This window comes from Scardinius erythrophthalmus, assembly GCF_964197995.2.
Source record: "Scardinius erythrophthalmus genome assembly, chromosome: 14".
Lineage (NCBI taxonomy): Eukaryota > Metazoa > Chordata > Actinopteri > Cypriniformes > Leuciscidae > Scardinius > Scardinius erythrophthalmus.
In genome coordinates, this window is record NC_138234.1 from 29,218,357 (window position 1) to 29,238,540 (window position 20,184).

Here is a 20,184-nt window from a genome sequence, read left to right on the forward strand (position 1 = left end):
AGAGATCGACGCACACAGGTAACTCGCGCACGCATCTCTCTCTCTCTCTGTTCCTTCTCCTTCAGTTCTCTGTCTCTCTCTTTTAATAATGAATTTAAATAAATGTGAATTCATTAAAATAAAAGCAATCTGATGGCTCTACTTTATTTAAAGCGGACGGAGTGCAAGAACTGACGAGCCTTAACTTAAGAAATAACCGTCATTTTTACACGTCTGTTAAAAATATACACTGTAAACATCAGTTACAGCTTTAACTTATTTTTAACTTGGCAAATAACCAAGGTATAAGCGGGATAATCCACGGCTAGCCATGCATTAAAGAATTTTAATGCACTTCGTAGAGGCAACCACCCTCCGCTTCGCGTCGGGTGGTTCTTCGCCTCTACGTCGTGCATTAAAATCCTTTAATGCATGGCTAGCCGTGGATTATCCCTTACATAATAAATTCTTAACTTTCTAACTTTTTATGGATATACTATTTTGATAAATAAATTATATATATATATTAAAAAGTATACTTACATGAATTTGTTTGAATTTCATTGCAAACAAGCATGAAATGTAGTAGGAGATTTGCTCATAAATGCGGTTGTTTGTGCAGTATGTAGCCTATATTACCATAGTGTCCTGTGTGTCCTGACACAAAATTACATAAATGATGGTCAGCATCAAGATTGAAAACAGGGATTCTTTATTTTTTGTGGAATTCCCTAATTACAAATTCACAAAATTTCCATTAATTAATTTTGTTTAAAAAAACAACAACGACAATGACATTAAATCTTCACTCCATGTTTGTTTAACCGTTCAGCGCCGTTGTCAAAAATTAAAGACAAATAATACATTCTTTTTTGTGCCCCACACCATCTCTTTGCACATATACAAATTTAGTCATTCAGTAGTAAAAATAAAAATAAATTACAGAGAGGTTCCTAAGACTGTTTCTGTTTAACTTAGTGTTCATGTGGCCGTATCCAGTGTTGGGTGTAACTCATTACTAAGTAATTCATTACTGCATTACTTGAAAAAGTAAAGTAAGGGATTACTTTTTAAATTTACTCTATTAAAAAAAAATGTAATTAGAGTTACTTCTGATGTAATACTGTATAAAGTATAGAACAATTCTATATACAACAATAATGGATTTAACATCAAAATTTAATGTATAATGTTAAAATGTATGTTTTTTATGTAACCTTCTCCTTTTAAATACTATGGTTAGTTCAAGAATCATTTATGCAATTTTTTTATCATTTATTTGAAATAATTAAAAGAGCAGCTTCGTCTATCCTTGTAGTGTTCAACTGGTCAATGTTGTTACTGTATGGGATTTAGAAAGTATTTAGTAACAAGTAATGCAATACTTTTTTAGAGAGAGTAATTAGTATAGTAATTAGTATATCTAATTACACTGTTGAAGATACAATTAACAAGTATTAATTACTTTGTTAGAGAAACTAACCCAACTCTGGCCTTATCGACTTTTAAATATTGATATACTGTGCTCATTAACAATCAATACCCTTGAGTTTTATTTTGATAAACAATGATCTGATATACTCAAATCAATTGGGTGTAAAATAGCCTAAATGTAAGGGTTCATGACATTTCATGTATTTTACTGATGGTGTTAGTTAATGAGATTATTGAAAAGCAAAATGTTAACAACCTAAACCCTTATGTGCTCACATACTCTTTTGAAGTTAATTGAGATGGCACAATGAGAAACTAAGACAGTAGAAAAATAGTGCATATCCAACAATCTGAAAATTCTTCATTATGACAGTCCCAATATCATTTTACATTGATATGTAAGTCAATGTGACCCCATCTATATACAATCAATATACTGTCAAACAATAGGAAATATGCAAATAAATAATGTGACAAAAGTTCTAACAAAGTGCTAACCGTATGGATGAATGAATACCTTAAGATTTTGAAAGACTGTTTATATTATGTAATTATGTGTATGCTTAAAACATGTATTTAACATTTTCTTGTATATTATAAATGTAGTTCCATTGCCACTGTAGCACAGTCTGCTATAAAACATACCTGACTGAATCTCTATGACTTAATCATCAATTTCTTACATTTTTTGAGATATAAAAAGTGTCTCTGTACTGGTGGCACATACACAATTTACTTAAGAAAAATGTAGCATTGATTTAATATGGGTGACTTTTTTTTCACATATTCACATGGGATATAACAAAAACCCAGAGAATGATGAGTAGACGTATGGATCAGCATAAAGTCCTGAAGCTTGGTCTGATGGTAACTTAACATAAACAGTGTCTCCAACTTGTAAGGGAAGCACTGCACTCCCTGATGCCTGATCCAGGTAACTTTTTTTGTATTCATCATATGTATACATTACTGGCTCATTGTTCCTGTATAAGGCCACCCATACATTGTTTCCTTTGCAATTAACATGGTAGACAAAGTAGTAAATTCCAGGTATTTTGCAAGTGAAGATGCCAGTTTGAGAGTTGTAATTCTGGTTGCCATTATGCAGAATCTTGCTGAAAACAACAGGTTGCCCAACTGGAGGAAATGGGGTTGTCAGCAGAGCTGTAAATGCTGGCATCTCTAGGCCATTCCTACCAATAATGGCTCCTCCAGGCTTTTCTTTCTTGTAACCACCTTTTGCCCCATCTAGCCCAGGACCACTCTCAGGAAGGATTTGCCCGATAAATGGAGCTTGAGCGGGAGGTCCAGGTAGGCCAGGTGGGCCAGGAGGACCAGGTCTCCCAGGTTGACCTGGGGGCCCACCCATTCCAGGTATACCAGCAGGACCTATTGGGCCTGGAAGCCCTGGTTTTCCCTCACCTGGCATTCCAGGTTTTCCAGGTGGTCCATATTGCCCTTTTGGGCCTGGTAGACCAGGTTGGCCCATTGGTCCTGCTGGACCCATTAATCCTGGGATTCCCATAGGCCCTGGATGACCTTTGTCTCCTGGAAATCCACCTTCTCCTTTTACACCAGGCTTTCCAGGGGCTCCAGGTAGGCCAGGTAGGCCTTGGTGTCCATTTTCACCTTTAGGTCCTAAGGAACCAGGTAAGCCTCTCGGTCCTAGTTGCCCTAATTCTCCTGGGAATCCTGGCTTGCCAGGATGTCCTGGGGGCCCTGGTTCACCTTTTGGACCCAGTTGTCCCTTAGGTCCTACTGCACCACCCTCTCCTTTTAGACCAGGGAAACCAATGCCTCCAGGGGGTCCCATGAGACCTGGAGGACCCGGGAGGCCACTTGGCCCTGGCTGTCCAATCATTCCATTAAGGCCACCATGACCCTTTTCACCTTTAGGGCCTTGAGGGCCAGGCAAACCACCATGCCCCATATCACCTTTAGGGCCAGGATATCCAGGCTTGCCAAACCCAGGCAAGCCTGGGCCCCCAGGTAAACCAGAAAGACCTGGTTCGCCCCTTCCACCTGGGAGACCTGGTTTCCCTGGTAAGCCATCCAAACCAGGTTTGCCAAAGCCTGGTAGTCCCGGTGGTCCTATTTGTCCTCTCTCCCCTGGGACTCCTGCCAATCCTGATTCTCCAGGTGCACCAGGTTTACCTTGCCCTCCAGGAGCCCCAGGTAGTCCATTCAGTCCTGGCTTGCCAACTCCTGGTAGTCCTACTTGTCCTGGTGGTCCTGGAGGTCCAGAAGGTCCCTTTATACCTGGCAGTCCTGGGAAACCAATCCCATTCTCACCCTTTGGCCCTAGGGGACCAGGGATCCCAGGGAATCCCTTTTGTCCGGGTTCTCCACGAGGACCAGGTTGTCCTGGAAGTCCTTGTCCACCTGGTTTCGCCACACCTGGTAGACCATGTGGCCCTGGAAGACCTGGAGGTCCTGGCATTCCTATCGGCCCTTTACCGCCAAATGGCCCCAACTCACCCTTCGGTCCTGGTAAACCTATACCTCCAGGTTTTCCTGGCAAACCTGGCATTCCTGGCTTTCCAATTCCAGGGTGTCCTGGTGGTCCTTGTGGACCAGGTTTGCCTGGAGGTCCTGGGATGACATGACCAGGAAGTCCGGGAGGTCCCTGGGGCCCTGGAGGCCCCTTTAGACCAGTCTCACCAGGGGGACCTTTCTCTCCTCTTGGAATAGTTTCACCTGAAAAGAGTAGCCAGTCAGCACTTCAGTAAAACTTACTTATTTACTTATTGGCTAAATGAGCTAAAATGAGATTGAACAAAAATTTACTATGAATAAATTGCACAAGAGACATGCCCACCTTCCCGAAAAAAAAAAAGAAAAAGAGGTAAGGTTTTCAAGAGGTAAACCCATCAAAAAAATTGCTTCCTGTCAGTTAACATTTGTCAACATTACCATCACAGTTCATTAAAATTAAATTTTAAAAGTAACAATATTCCATCTAATCTATAAATTAATATGATATCATGGAAGCTGCACACAAAATTATTATAAAAGAATTTGCACAAATACCAACCTTTTCCCATGTGCATGGGTATCTGTGGACGCTCTTTTCCATACTGAGGAAGCAAAGGCATCTCATTTCCATATGGCATGTGTGGCATTTCCTTTCCATGGTAATGGTGTTGGGGTATCCCTTCATTGCCATGTGGCAGGAGAGGTAACTGAGGCAGAGGCTGGTGCTGTTGAGGCAGTGGTTTGTGTCCATAAAATGCACCTGCATGGATATGATGTAGCAGACACAAGTGCTCCACCAGTACAAACAAGTGGGCAGAGAGGAGAGGCCCAGCCATGTCCTGTGGAATGGAGAATATGAGAGAAGGTTAGTAGTCTTGGGAAAACACAAAAAAGCTAGCAGTAAGGGCCCACACCAAAGTGTAGCAAAGCACGTCTATGCCTTACTCAAGCATTGGTACTAACTATATTGTTGTTTTCATTACTGGATGATGTTATTGATTTTACGGTGGTTACAGTGTGTCAAAGCACTCTGTAATATCGCCATCAATTAATTGTAGTCATGAAGTTAGTCATATTGTAGTCATGGAGTGTTTAATATGTATGTATATGTACATCTTCGTGTTAGCGGGCAGCAGAGCAAAATAAGAGCAACAGGTTACTTATTAGTTTATCATCGTTAGTATGATTAGGGAAAACTAAATGATAGGACAAAATGGCTAAGCATCACAATACGCTGGATAATTACTGTGTGAGAAGAACCACTGGCTCGCCTTAATGGTTTAAAATGTCAATATTTTCAATATTGCGACGTGACATTTTTCTTTATCACCAGTTGCTTGCAAAATGATGGACAATGATTCAAATTTCGTGCACGTCATTTCCCAAGATAAAATTAAGAAAATCATTAAATAAATTAGTAAATAAACAAGTAGGTAAATTAACAAATAACAAGCAAACTTAAACTTGTCTGCTTAAAATTTTGGCAAATAATTTGCCAGTGCAGGTACAAAAAAACTCTTTTTTTTTTCTTGCCCTCCCAACTCAAGAGTTAAATGTCGCCCATGCATACATATGTACAAGTCTTTTTGTACCTGCATGGGCTTAAAGGAGAACTCTGGTCAATTTTAACATTGAGCTCAATTTTTAGTAAATTTGGAGTGCTGTCACTACAGAGAACAACGACAAAAATCGGTGTTGCCTACACCATGTTATCCATGTTAACCATGTTACGGGTGAATTTGACTGCAGTAGATGTGAAAGATATGAATAAAAATGATGTTATTTCAGCCAGCGCACATACCTGTATTTTCTTCCTGTTTTCGGTTGAAGTAGTCGATTGTCGAGTTCACGCGCGTGATCATAGGTAACTAAACCTATGCGTGTGAACTCGACAATCGATTACTATGGACTTCGACCGAAAACAGGAAGAAAATACTGGTATGTGCGCTGGCTTAAACAACATCATTTTTATTCATATCTTTCACATCTACTGCAGTCAGATTCACCCGTGATCACTATGAAGGAATCACTCACATTAGCTGTGCACTTGTAATGACACATCAAGGATGTTAAGAGGCTAAAAGCAGGTTTAAAACTTGCCCCATTGAAGTCAACAGGGTGCAAATTTTAAAAAGAGGATAACATGGTGTAGGCAACACCGATTTTTGTCGTTGTTCTCTGTATTGACAGCACTCCAAATTTACAAAAAAATGAGCTCAATGTTAAAATTGACCGGAGTTCTCCTTTAAGAACGTGCATGTAAACACACACACACACACACACACACACACACACACACATATATACAGTATTTGCATTTACATGCACGTTCTTAAGCCGATTATGCTTCTTAAAACGACAATGTGTGTGGTCACATAAAGGTGTTAAACCATTTTCCTTTATCGGCAAAAGGTCAGAAACGGCTTAACAATAAACAGAGCAAGATTTTTCCCCATTACCCTGATTTCGCACGGCATGTAAACACCTTAACCTGCATTCTGTCAGCATATTGAAGTGCGCATCTGTGACATGACAGGGAAGCCTACTTAGGGCTGGTTCACACAGAATGCGATTTTGCTGTTAAAAACAGCAGGTCAGTGGAACAGAAAAGGGCAAGGTCTAGAGACGTGTTTTTAAAAAAAGTTGAACTTATTTTAACTTGATCCCCGCGTTTTCAGAATGCCCTGTCATGCACGAGCTGTCTGCCGAGCACGTGTTTACGTTGAAAAACAATGGAAACGAAGCGCAGTAGAATGGAAAATCATGTTCTGTGTCAACGGCCCTTTATTCGGCAGATTTAAGTGCATCCAGCCATAGCGCGTGTTTCACAGTAGGGTAGGAGAAATATTGCAAACTCCGACTTTTTCTTGACCCAAGAAATATGGAAAATGTGTTCTCATCTCGTGCAGCCAAAGGACAAGTGGTACAGTTGTAGTTAACTTCAAATATGAGAGGAAAATGAGTCTGTGCAATATGACATTTTGAAACACTTTCAAAATGACATTCTGGGGTTGTAATGCTTTATTTGACATCACAACTCGCATAATTAATAGAATAGGGCTACTCTGAGTAAAATAGCCTACATGGATGCTTAAGTTTTGATGTCACCACCGGGAATAACCTTTTTCTTTTTCTTTTTTACGGTCTTATAAACGCAGTTTACTTGCATTGGCAGGTTAATGATTTGCATGCAAACTAGTAAATCAGGTTATTTCAATAAACTGATTTTTGGTAGGTATCAGCATATTGGTGTTCATGTACACGTGCTCATTGTTTGCAACAAAATCAACCACAAATTATGAATGTCAGATTATTTTTTTATATTGTCAGTATATCTTCAAAATCTTATGTAGAGTGGCAGGTGCTACACACAGCAAGGAACAGTGCGACGTTTAGTGAACTTGCGTATACTTTTGTTTAGCATTAATCGCATGCATATATCCTACTTCTAGCCACTGTTGACTGGGCAGCAGAAGTTTCCAAACATCTATTAGGTTTTCTTAACATGCAAAATTGGACAGTGATGTATTCATCTTTCTCATGTCAAGTTAAAGGAAGCTATTTTGCAGCTGTGTTTCAATAAATGATTCTAGGGAGGTTGCCTTAACATCTAAAAGATTACATTTGGTTTTATAGCAAATCAAGTTTCATAATCCTTTATTTAAAAAAAAAAATAATAATAATAATTGATTGATTCTTCATGACATGATCCCATTTATAAAGCTCTTTCATCTAAGTAATTTATTAAATATTTTTCAAGTTAATTCAATGCCTTCTGCCCTTTATACAAAGTTGCCTATACTGTATTCAAAAATCACAACAAAAAAAGGTTTTCTTAAATTAGAAGGGCTTGACAAATGTTTATCTGTATAGTCATTGATGGAAGCAATGACCCTCCAAATTCAAATCAGCCTCACATGAGCCACATTAAAACTGATTGTATATTATATATTATATAATCTATGCCAAACTATGGGCTTTATTATTAATCAATACGAAAAACATATAGAAGTTTCTTAAACTAATTATTCATTAAAAAGAGTGACTGTAACAGACCTACACATTTGTTATACTTAAACATGACCACTAGAGGCCAGTAACTGCCCACAAAACCCCGTTTCGTCACTATTCACTGCATTGTATTCAGTGTTGTTTAGAAAAAACATAAATCTTACAAAAATTCTAAATTATCACACAAATACCACACTGCAAGTTACACAAATGCACAAAAAGACCCACCTATTGTCAAGCCTCATTTTCAGAATACTATGGCACAGACAACTTGATTTCTTTCTTTCTTTTTTTTTTTTTTGTTTATTCTGTCTGTTGCTTGAGAGCCATGTCCTTTCAGGTCTGTCCTGAAACTCTGATGAATGGGAAACCCAGCCACCCAGCCGGCAGCTGCGCTAAAATCCAAAACGCGAGCCTAAACCTAAGCCGACCCCAGAGCGGAGGGGGCATCTTGCTTTGATTGAGAGTGGGAAAAAAAAACCTGGAATGCTTTTTACGGAATCGGTTTTTGATTCTAATACATACAGACGTATTGGGATCAGTGTGTGGGTGGGATGCCAGAGCTTTGATTCTCTTTTGTGAGCTACTGTAATCAGAGATCTTGATTGATCTAGCATGAATAGAATGAAAAGAATAAGTAACACATAAACCATTTTTCTTGGGACGCTGCCAGCCAGGTTGATTGCGACTCCAAAGATACTTTCCACCTCTTCCACACATTTAAACCATCTACAGTATCATCTGTTCAAACCTCACTCTATATTCAGTTTCTCTCAGGGAGAGAGCACACCTTTATGAGGCACGTGATTTGTAACGTAATTTATTTATGCATTAACAACAATAATGAATAGAAAATCCACTCTATTCTGAACAGTCACAGTGCCAATCAAAATAAGTATTTTAAATATTTTACAAATGCTGGAAAAAAAAATGTGGTGGAGTCATAAACGTAAATTACAGGAGTGACACTTAAAAATAAACGGAAGGAATCAATTATCAATATACAGTATTCAAGAGCAATCACTTTTCAAATTGAAAACATACATTTTAAACAGATTAACTTTAGTTGATTTAAATTAATAAATAATTTATCTAATTATTTATTCAAAAGATAACTGATCCCTTAATCTTATTTTTAAGTGACAATCCTATTAATTACAACCTTTGACATTCATTCCTTCATTCATTAGTTCGCTCATTCAATCATTAGGCACCCAACCCAGACACGTCATTCCTCAGAAATGATTTTCCAATTTTCCAGAGAAATGTTTTCAGAGGATTTTATGTCATTCTTAGTTCGGAAAAACAACTCTTTCTCTGTATTCGACAAGGCTGGCATGTCAAAGTGAACAACTGGTCAATGTTCTCTATATCCCCCCAAAAAATTGTGGACATAAAAACACATTCCATCGGAACATTTCTCAATTACCGCTGGCCATGTCTGAAAAGTGACACAGAATATCACAATCAATAGCCCTCATTTGCATCCATGATACCCACCAGAATTAATCACAAATGAGATGCCGAAACAATCTCAAGAGAAGCATTTCAGGAGAGGTCATGGAGAGAGAAAAAAAAATGGCTCATAAAAGCTTCTGTTCATTCTGAACTCAACAACTCTGTTCACAACCAGGCCCAGTCGAATCTCTGTGATTATCAAATTCACAAGGCTAAAACAAGCATCTCACATTGTTCCCTCTGGCCTACATCCGATGTTCAAAGAAGGTCAAATATGTTGACAAGCGAGGGTCAAAACCACAAGGACTAGCATGACGGAACAACAGCAACCCTACACGTCCACTGCAGAGAGCAGGAATCAATGTTCTTTTTGGCCAAAATTTGCAACCGCAGCATTTGTCTGCTTGGTTTCATGCCACAGCTCTGTTATCGCCCTGCCCTGATTCTAATATAATCAAATTTCCATTCCTCCTTTTCTGACTGCTTCCAGATGTGCCGTCAATTCACAATAAACAAATAAAGAAGAGCATGCTGGGTGTCAACCACCATATAGTTGATGCTGACATAATACGATGATTATATGCTCAGCCTTGCATTATTTTGGCCTGTTCAGCTCTGAAGCCTTTGCTTTTGATTTCTGGCTACAGTGTCCAATTTACAACAAAACATGTTTGAAATTGTTCAAAGAAACAAAATGATGGTTTGATTAATTTATAAAAACACAGTGGAGTTCTGACATTTTTAAGTGCAACTTAAAGTTTGTGTCCAAAAGTTAGTCCATGTTTTGTACGTGCCCTTACTACGGACATAAACTGGGGGCTCGTCCGGGATCTGAACCCAGGACTTTTTGCATTGAGACTTCCCATGTTCAAGTGAAACCTGTACATTTCAGAATTTTAAAACATATTAGTACCTGGTAAATTCATGGAGATTAACTCTTTCCCCACCATCGACAGAGTTTTCCGTCATTTATGACAAAACGCTTTCATACCACGGACGGAATTTTCCGTGTTTTCACAGTTATTAAACTGTTTTACGCTATTACGCAACTTTTGAGTACTGAATCTCTGGATCAAAACAAGGAGCAGAATCAAGCGATAAAAGCATTGCTTATGCACGTTCTAATCTTTGAAAAATAATCTTAAAAAGCTTCTTTTTTTTATGTACATGTATACACTAAAAAATGCTGGGTTGTTTAAACCCAATGTTGGGTCAAATATGGACTAACCCAACGTTGGGTTAAAAATGCAATTTAAAAATGGACAAATTGCATTTTGGACAAAATCAAAAATGGACAAAAATGCAATTTAAAAAATTACAAATTGCATTGGTTACATTAAAAATGTAATCCAACGGCTGGGTTTGTCTATTTTTAAATTGCATTTTTAACCCAACGTTGGGTTAGTCCATATTTGACCCAACATTGGGTTAAAACAACCCAGCATTTTTTAGAGTGTACCCACATTCAAGTGTTGATTAAAAAGAATGCATGAAGCTAGAATAAATATTTTTAGTTTGAAAGCAGAGGCTCTGTTCTTTCTTTGATTGCATGTTCATATATTCATAAAACAAAATATTCAAAATATAAGTGAAGATTTTCAAAAAAAAAAAATATGGTGATGGCTGGCAACTTCTTTAAAAAAAACACTGTTGGGGAAAGAGTTAATAAAACCTTATATGTCTGAATATTTTCATACTGAATATACATTTTTCTACTTAAGCTCTGCTCAGTTAATTACAAATTAATGGAAAGGCCATGGAAAAGTAATGGAAATTCATGAGCCAAAAAGAGAACCCTGCACTTTTTCCCAAGGTTGCTCAGGAGCGATAGTCAATGTAATAAAATGACCAAAAAGACACTTTGGATAAAAAGCATCCGTAGCATGCCAACTAAACCAAATGAGATGGAACAGATGCAAATGATCTCTGCTTTTTCTTTTAATAGTGATTATAATTTTGTACAGTTGCGTTCCTGTAGCTCAAACAGTAGAGGATGGCGCAAGCAAAACAAAAGTCATAGGTTCAATTCCCCGGGAATGCATGAACTGATAAAATCATTGATTGCAATATAAGTTGCTTTGTCCGCAAAATGCATAAATGTAATATATTTTTATAAAAAAATTTTAAGAGAGGTTCAGTTTAGGGTGTTGTTCTCCATGCTGTCAAATGGATTCATGATGCAGTGTTTTGCAGATTCACTTTCGGATCTGGCTACTGAATTTGAACAGCCTTATGATGCTTTACAGTCAGCATGAACGTGATAATGAGGTGCCGACAGTAAACAGCAGAAGATGCCAAAAGACACACTCACCCACCCAACACACCGCTCCGTGTTCCCACCCTACCAATTACTACAGGTCTTGCTTTTTCTGGAAATGGGAAGAGTGAGAGAGAGAGAGAGAGAGTTTCAAGACATTTCTCCCATGAAATAGACATAACTAGAATTCTCTCACACACACATTTACCTACTCTTAAAAATAAAAGTTCTTTACTGGCATTTGTGGCTCCATGAAGAACATTTCCATAGAATCCATGGAACCATTCAAATGCACACAAGGTTCTTTATAGTAGAAAAAGGTTCTTTAGATTATTAAAATGTCCTTTACATTAAGAAATGGTTCTTTAAGAACAGTTCACTGAAAAGTTCTTAATGGCACAAAAATGATTATTCTATTGCATCACTGCTCTATATATACAGTATATATATATATATATATATATATATATATATATATATATATATATATATATATATATATTAGGGCTGTCAAAAGATTAATTCGCGATTAATCGCATCCAAAATAAAAGTTTGTGTTTAAATAATATATGTGTGTGTACTGTGTATAATTAAATTTGTATATATAAATACACACACAAGCTTGTATATATTTAAGAAAAATGTGTAATTTATATGTAAAAAATTATATTTATATATAATATAAATTATATATAAATATATACAGTATATGTATGCAAATATTTCTTAAATATATACATGCATGTGTGTGTATTTATTATACAAAATAATTATACAGAGTACACACACATATATCATGTAAACACAAACTTTTATTTTGGATGCGATTAATCGCGAATTAATCTTTTGACAGCCCTAATATATATATATATATATATATATATATATATATATATATATATATATATATATATATATATATATATATATATATATAGTTAAAAATACTCACTAACCCAAAATATAACCCTACTCATATACACCAAAAAGAAACCTTGCATTTTTATAATGAAGTAAGTCATAAGTTACACAATATAAGCTGGGCATCGTACTGGTATTCAGTCCAGTGTCGTTCTCGTGTGATACTGCACAGATACACCGAGGTGGAGTTGCAGTTATTCCTCAGGACAGCGGAATGCAGAATCAGCTGACAGAACGGCCCGTCCGCCAGAACTGCTGCCTGCTGTAAAACACATTCTCTCGCTCACTCAGTAGCTTGCACTTCTCTCTCAGGTTGAAGGGAAGATTTTCATGTAACCATATGTTTTATTCTATGGGGAATAGGATATTTTGGGCAGTATATAAACCATTATAAGGTAGCAGAAAGCCACTCTGTTTCCTCCATATAAAAATGGAATTAGTGCAATTCGCACCTGAATTGCACTAATACTTCTTTCAAAAAAAAATTTTTTTTTTTTTTTTTCATCTCAGGCTCATCCTACATTACATATTCATCAGACTTATAATGTTTAAATGTATATTTTGACTTTTTTAAAGGAATATTTCACCCCAAAAATTAAGTTTTGTCATCATTTACATACTCTCAGGCACATGGTACAAAAACTTATTTTTATTTCATACCAGAGAAGACTCTGGTAGTGTCGCTTAGATTCTTGTGTGCTATATGATTAGTAAAATGCTGTAGTAAAATAATATAAAATCCATTTCTCTTTCAAAGCATGTTTTGTTGACTGAGCATTCAGATCTGCTACTTTCAAAATGTTTTGGAGTTGATTGTATATCAACAATCCAAATATGAGGCCAATGGTTTTGAGGGGGTAAAACACACAGACATATTTTATATTGGAATTATTTTAATATTCTTATGGTTTTTATTAATATTTTAAATGAGCTTTTATTTTTATATTTTCCATTTTCATTTTAAATTCAGTTAAAGTTTCAATGATTTTACTGTTTTTGTCATTTTTATATTTTTTTTAAAATGCCTTTATAGTTTTTCATTAAATGTTATTAATTTTAGTACTTCAACCTAAACTAAACAACAATTAAAAATTTTGCCTCGCAACTTACTGAAATCAAATATATTTAACTTTTTTATATTTTATTTTATTTCAGTTAATATTTCTTTTATTTCAAGTAACATAATGTATGGTTTTAGTTTTAGTTAATGAAAAGAAATGTAGGAGTTTAGGGGAAAAAATTACAAGCACTTACATGAAAGCATATAAAGGCAAAAATAAGATATAAGGATTTTACTTAAATGAGTATTTTAATATAATGGTAATTAGTTGCTATTTCGTGCCTATTTTCTTTTTTTTCTTCTTTTTTTTGGTAAAATAATTAACTTAACTAAACATTTTACCAAAATTGAAATAAAATATTTGTTTGCTCCTTCTGCAGAGTAAAAGCTCTCGCAGGGCAAGCTAAATATCCACCAATAACACCTGTGCAGTCCTTTAGGTCCAATCAATTTCCTAATCTCTATAATTACTGTCTGAACACTTTATCAGCAATGTTAGATGGCGTCAGATGACTCTCATTGTTCACACAGACACTGATGCAGGTGATTTATATATCAGTGCAAACACAGGCCAGGATCAGAGGTGTTCTGGTGCATTTGTGAGTGTTGCACACACTCAGAAGCAACCAAAAAAAGAGACCCGGCTGAAATTAAACGTCTAAAATCCACAAAAATCTCACTCATATAAGGTGTTGCTGGTTGTGATGTCATAAAACATTTAAAAATGCTAAGCTTATGAATATTTAGTTAGGTTCTGTACAAAAAAACTATTTCAATAGCTCATTACATATAAAATGTATTGACCAGTTTAATTCCTCAAAAAAAATTATTGTGACTTTAACAAAAAATGCTACAGTAAAAAACTGTTACTTGGTTAACAGAAAGTATACGGTAAATAACTGTGATAGATCTAATGGTACATTTAATGTAATTTTACTGTAAAATACCATTAAATTGACAGTTTTTGGAAGTGAAAATGAACAAGTCGTATAATTTACAGTGAAAAACCATAAATTGACATTCCCACAATTCCCTGCGTGACACTTCACATTTGATGTATTTTTGTTGAAATAACTATGTTTCGTCATAGTTTTCTTAGTTTTTTCTAATCAGTTATGTATATTAGGGTTATGTTACATTTAATGTTGTTAAATTAATGTTTATTATATTTTTAAAATTTCATGTGTGTTACCATGATGGTGTTTAATGTTTGTGCGAATGACACTGTGCATTAACTTTCTTGTCAAAAGAAAGACGAGCTTTAATTGATTATGTGACTGTCATTACTGCTGTGATTGTTGGTTATCAGTGTATTACAATGGTACAAAACACATATTAATACTTCAATAGGTCAGTAAATTAACATTATATCAGATAATTAAATACAGTTTATTACTGTAAATTTAAAGTTAAGTCTGTAAAGGCTAAAATGTTGCTACCGTATTTTTTACGGTATTTTTTTTTTTTTTTTTTTTACAGTGTAATGGTAATGTTTTTATTATGGTGTGGACATGATGCCAGTAACTGTTAAGACATCTCTATACCAAGATCAAACTGCTTCCTATTATACCTGTATATTTGTGACACACACTTTTCCAATTATTCCAAGAAAAGTACTCATAATAAATGCATAAATGTTTGATCAGACCCAAGCCTTTTCAGCCTTGCAAATATCTGGCGTCTTAGAAACCAAATCGAAGCACAGAGCCAAACCTCTCTTTAAACAGAGAACTGTTGGTCCGCCACATTTTGGTGTTCGTGTTTCCGCACAAAGCTGATTTGACATGAGAAACTTTTGCCAGGGAAGACCTGTAATTCTATAGTCTACGATGGAGAAGATTTGTACGGTACACAGCTTTTGGCCTTCGGATAGAGGTCAGCACAATAGCCGCATTCATGATCCAAACTGCAGTACGTGGTAGTAAAACAGTTGTTTGATTTTTTTCCAAATAATACACGTCACAAAATAATTCTACGGAACCCAATCCACCCACAACCCTACAAAATCTCAAGCAAGACTTGCCTTCCTTCTATTTCCTTTGTTCCCTATTTGTGTAAGAGTGCATGGCTTTCATTCAGATCAAAAACAAAGTTATAAAACATCAATCTGTTAATAGCCAGAGGGAAGTGAGGGAGGAGCATTCACAGGTCAGGCTACGTCTGTGACTGTTTAATGAATCAGGCTGCTCAAGAAAGTTCCAAATAATGGAAGAAAGAGAGACCGCAGGGTTGCGAGGTTCAGAGGGTCGTTCCATGGAGATTAAAGATGCTCCGCAGCTAAACAACTCTGAGAACAGAGAACTAGCTCTTATTCGGAAATGGTTCCGTTTGGTTCCAAAAAACAAAAACAAATCAAAAACACCAGAACCGTATGATTGGATCTAATGATTCGCTCACTGACTGAATCAGAATCGTTTTGAAGGGTTCTTCACTGAACTCAAAATGTATTTAAAAAAAAAACTCACTGTGCAATGTGTATTTAACTCTTTCCCCGCCATTAATTGTTTTTTTTTTTCGACTTTTCACTGTTAAACGGTATGCGTCCCCTACATTCTATTACACATCTTCTGAAAGAGTCCTGAATCTCCTGATCAAAACAGAGGCAAAAATGGAGAAGAAACAAGCGATAAAAAATTGCTTTGCACGTCTTGCAAAATGCGATTTTCTAGCTTTTTGTTCAAAATGTTTTTTTTTATAAAACTTTCCCACATTCAAGCATTGATTAAAAAAAAATAATGCATGAAGCAGTTGTTGTTGTTAAAAATCAATCGCTTTGTTCTTTCTTTTGATATATTGCATGCTCACAAAAAGATATTCATACAACAAAATATTTGTAATTTTTGTGAAAATATTTTAAAAATGCTGGTGCTGGCCGACAACGACAAAAAAACAGCTCTGACGGGGAAAGAGTTAAGGCTTATTAGACTTATGCAAACTGGTTGTTTACATGACAATATGTTAAATATACACATTCAGAGCAGATTTCTTGTAATAAATGGTGCTTTAATTCTGAATAAATATATTAATATTTAAAAAAAAATTTTTTGTTTAGTATATTTGTTAATAGTGCTGTCAAACGATTAATTGTGATTAATCGCATCTAACATAAAAGTTTGTAAATATATAGTGTGTGTGTGTGTGTGTGTGTGTGTGTGTGTGTGTGTGTGTGTGTGTGTGTGTGTGTAGGCATATTATATATATATATATATATATATATATATATATATATATATATATATATACACACATGTATATATACAAACTTTTATGTTAGATTTGTCAGCACTATTTATTTATAAGTATATAGTTTGGACAAATTATTGTTCAAGTTCTACAAAATTAGTATTGGAATCATTGAGGAACAGGAAGTGGATTTGCAATATGAAATCATAAAATTTCTTGATATTATTAAAGCAGCGCTATGCAGTCTTGCAATTTCTTCGGAAAAAAAAATTGGGCCCGCCGGCCCAAAGTTGCAAGGGTGGTTTTTCCGCTCACATGCGCTAGGGGGTGCGAGAAGACCACCATTCAACCCGAAAAAAGTCATATAACCATTCCAATGACTCCGAAGCTGTTCAGTTAAGGTAAATTAAGCTAAAAAAAACTGCATAGTTCCCCTTTAAAGAATTAGTTCACCCAAAACTGAAAATTCTGTCATCATGTACTCACCCTCAAGTTGTTTCAAACCTGTATGAGTTTCTTTCTTCTGCTGAACACAAAAGAAGATATTTTGAACAATGTGAGTAATCAAACAGTTGCTGGTCACCAGTTAACTCCATAATATGAAGAAGAAAAAATAGTATATAAGTCATAGGAGACCAGAAACTGTTTGGTTACCGACATTCTCCTTTTGTGTTCAACAGAACAAATTCAGGGTGAGTAAATGATGACAAGTGAACAATCCCTTTAAGTATATAGTTTGCAATAATAATAAAAAAAAAAAAAAACAGATAGAGACATCAATAAATGGCTTCCTTGAAAGTACTGTGAATAGAAAACTTAATCACTAAGGATCGTCAAACTAAACAAATAAGACAATCATTATTATAAACACAAACTCTACAGATACCAAAACATATTCTGGTATAAGACATAAAACGTCCCTGGTGGAATTGCATTGACAGTTTATCTATTTAGTGATCAATGTCAAGACCGGAGTGGAAAAAACTGCATTTTTGCAATCCTGTTGGACTAGAGAAAAGGATCAAGAGGGAAAGGTTAGGAAGAAAGATTGCCAAGCACCAGAGCTTTGCCTCAGTGTCCAGAGCTGTTCGTGTGCCCACAGGAATGGATCTTCTGAACCCTGGAGACATAACATCCAGCACTGATCGCTGTAGGAAGCTGGGAAAATCACACACAGCCGCCCTCCGGCTCACAGCCATGCCCAGTGCCAGGAAAATCAAAGTGAAACTAAAGTGAATGTGGCTCTATAAATATACAAACCCTTGAGCAGAGCTGGATAAAGTCTCTTGCACAACAGCAGGTGTGGCATGCAGCAGGATATGAGTTAGATTCAATCGGGTGTAGGAATCCACACTTATATCCAATCCAAAATTAAATAAAAAATGTGCCACTTGGGCTTCTTATTAGTCAAGATTTTAATAAATAAATAAATAAATAAATAAATAAATAAAAATTTTAACTCCCCAGAAATTTAAAGACCGTTTATAATGCTATATATAAAATACACCAATAATTTCTTAAATAAAATAAACAATTCTCTGGGTTCCCAACCCTTGTTACAAATTACTTTTCATGAATTTTCCAAGACATTTCTACTCGTTTGTGACTGGAAAACACTTGCCAATGAAATATTTCACACCCAAGGATGACTAAAAAAAATAATATAAAAAAAAAAATTTAAGTAATTTTTCATATCTTATTAAATACCATATTTTTTTTTATGCCTTTTCCCCCCCATTAATATTAACAATGGAAACCCCTACTCCACAATCTACACAAATCCAAGAAGATGGATAACCCAAAAAAACCTCAAGCTCCATCATCAAGGAACATCTATCATGAACTGATATTACTTTCCTCTGCATGTACAATCCCATTCAGATCACTATCAATACTTAAAGCAATATTTCAAGTCACTTATTATATTATTCATTTCCCCCCTTGACAACATTCATTACATATGTACAGCACTCACCTCTCTCTCTCTCTCTCTCTCTCTCTCTCTCTCTCTTGGCCTCTCTCTGTCTCTGCCTTCTGTTTATCTCTCTCTCTGAGTGAGAAGTGAAGGACGAAGGAGATCCAGAAGTCAGAAGGAGAAATGTAGTTAAAGGCTTCAGGCAGCGTGGTTTCCACTTTTATGGGCAGGTAGGAGGGGCAAGGCAACTCCTCAAAGGAGGTGGGCAGAGGGGAAAAGAAAAAGAGAGAAAAACGTTCACGTAAGCCTCCACCCAGGGCGTTGATGCAGTGGCTATTTGGTTCAGTTATGACATTTACCCACAGTAACCTAATATATTTACTTATTTAAGCCATTTAAATGCTTTGTATTCGGAAATAAAGTTTCAGAATATCAGCCGCAAGAAGATAAACTTCCATTTATTGATACCGTTTAGTTAATATTGAGTAACTTAATTTTTAGACACAATATCAACGTCAGTACATCTGTCTATTGCCCCGTGAATAATGAAAAAAAATTCCAGTTCATCTCAGAGCAAGTGTTTCGTTCCTGAATGAATAAGTAAACTTAAAGGGTTAATTCACCCAAAAATGAAAATTCTGTCAGTAATTACTCACCCTCATGTTGTTCCAACCCCGTAAGACCTTCGTTCATCTTCGGAACACAAATTAAGACATTTATGATGAAATCTGAGAGCTGGATCACTCCTCCATAGGCTGCTAGGTGACCGAAACTTGCTGGCCCAGAAAAGTTATTAAAGAGATCGTTAATATAGTCCAGGTGACTCCAGTGGCTCAATCTTAAGTATATCAAGCGACGAGAATACTTTTTGTGCGCAAAAACAAAGAAAAATAACGACTTTATTCCACTATTCATTTCCTTCTCTCTGGGCCTCTAGTTGGTTCACGTAGTGTTTTTGCGTAGCGTCGAGTTTCGGTCACCTAGCAGCCTATGGAGGAGTGATCCAGCTCTCAGATTTCATCAAAAATATCTTAATTTGTGTTCCGAAGATGAACGAAGGTCTTACGCGGTTGGAACAACATGAGGGTTAGTAATTACTGACAGAATTTTCATTTTTGGGTGAACTAACCCTTTAAGCGTTTTGAAGTGTTCGAGTAAATGATTCAATGACTCACTCATGGGCTTTATCCGAAAACTAAAAACTGCTGTCTTCGGAGGACACATTCTCAAGGTAGGAAAGTATCAAGGCACGTCCGAATCCAATGTTAGCTTCACTTCCTGTCTCCATCTGATTTTGATATCCCACAATCCTGTGCTTTCCGTTCTGTGACAGTTGAGCTAAAAAATAAAGATCTGAAAGTTGCATTTTTAACCAATGTTTTCCACTTCTGTTGACATTTCTCGCGAGAAATTACTATTGTGGTAATTAAATATTTCCTAATTTATCACGAAAGCTTGCTCTATTTTGCTGATTATTAAACAATAATGATG

The 20,184-nt window shown here is 36.0% G+C and overlaps 1 protein-coding gene across 2 annotated transcripts; it reads right to left on the reverse strand.

The window, feature by feature from the left end:
* Nucleotides 1–670: 670 nt before the first annotated feature.
* On the reverse strand, nucleotides 671–19,942 carry col8a1b (collagen, type VIII, alpha 1b). 2 transcript variants are annotated; one of them, XM_081384730.1, is made up of 4 exons: nucleotides 19,869–19,942; nucleotides 18,754–18,910; nucleotides 4,448–4,727; nucleotides 671–4,110 (listed from the first exon to the last, which is right to left on the reverse strand). In XM_081384730.1, exons 3-4 carry the CDS (start codon nucleotides 4,722–4,724, stop codon nucleotides 2,201–2,203), a joined length of 2,187 nt encoding a protein of 728 aa, XP_081240856.1. In that variant the 5' UTR covers nucleotides 4,725–4,727; nucleotides 18,754–18,910; nucleotides 19,869–19,942; the 3' UTR covers nucleotides 671–2,200. The 2 variants fall into 2 exon arrangements, with proteins under 2 accessions (XP_081240856.1, XP_081240855.1); XM_081384729.1 differs by lacking the exon at nucleotides 19,869–19,942 and having other exon boundaries at nucleotides 18,754–18,921.
* Nucleotides 19,943–20,184: the final 242 nt, after the last annotated feature.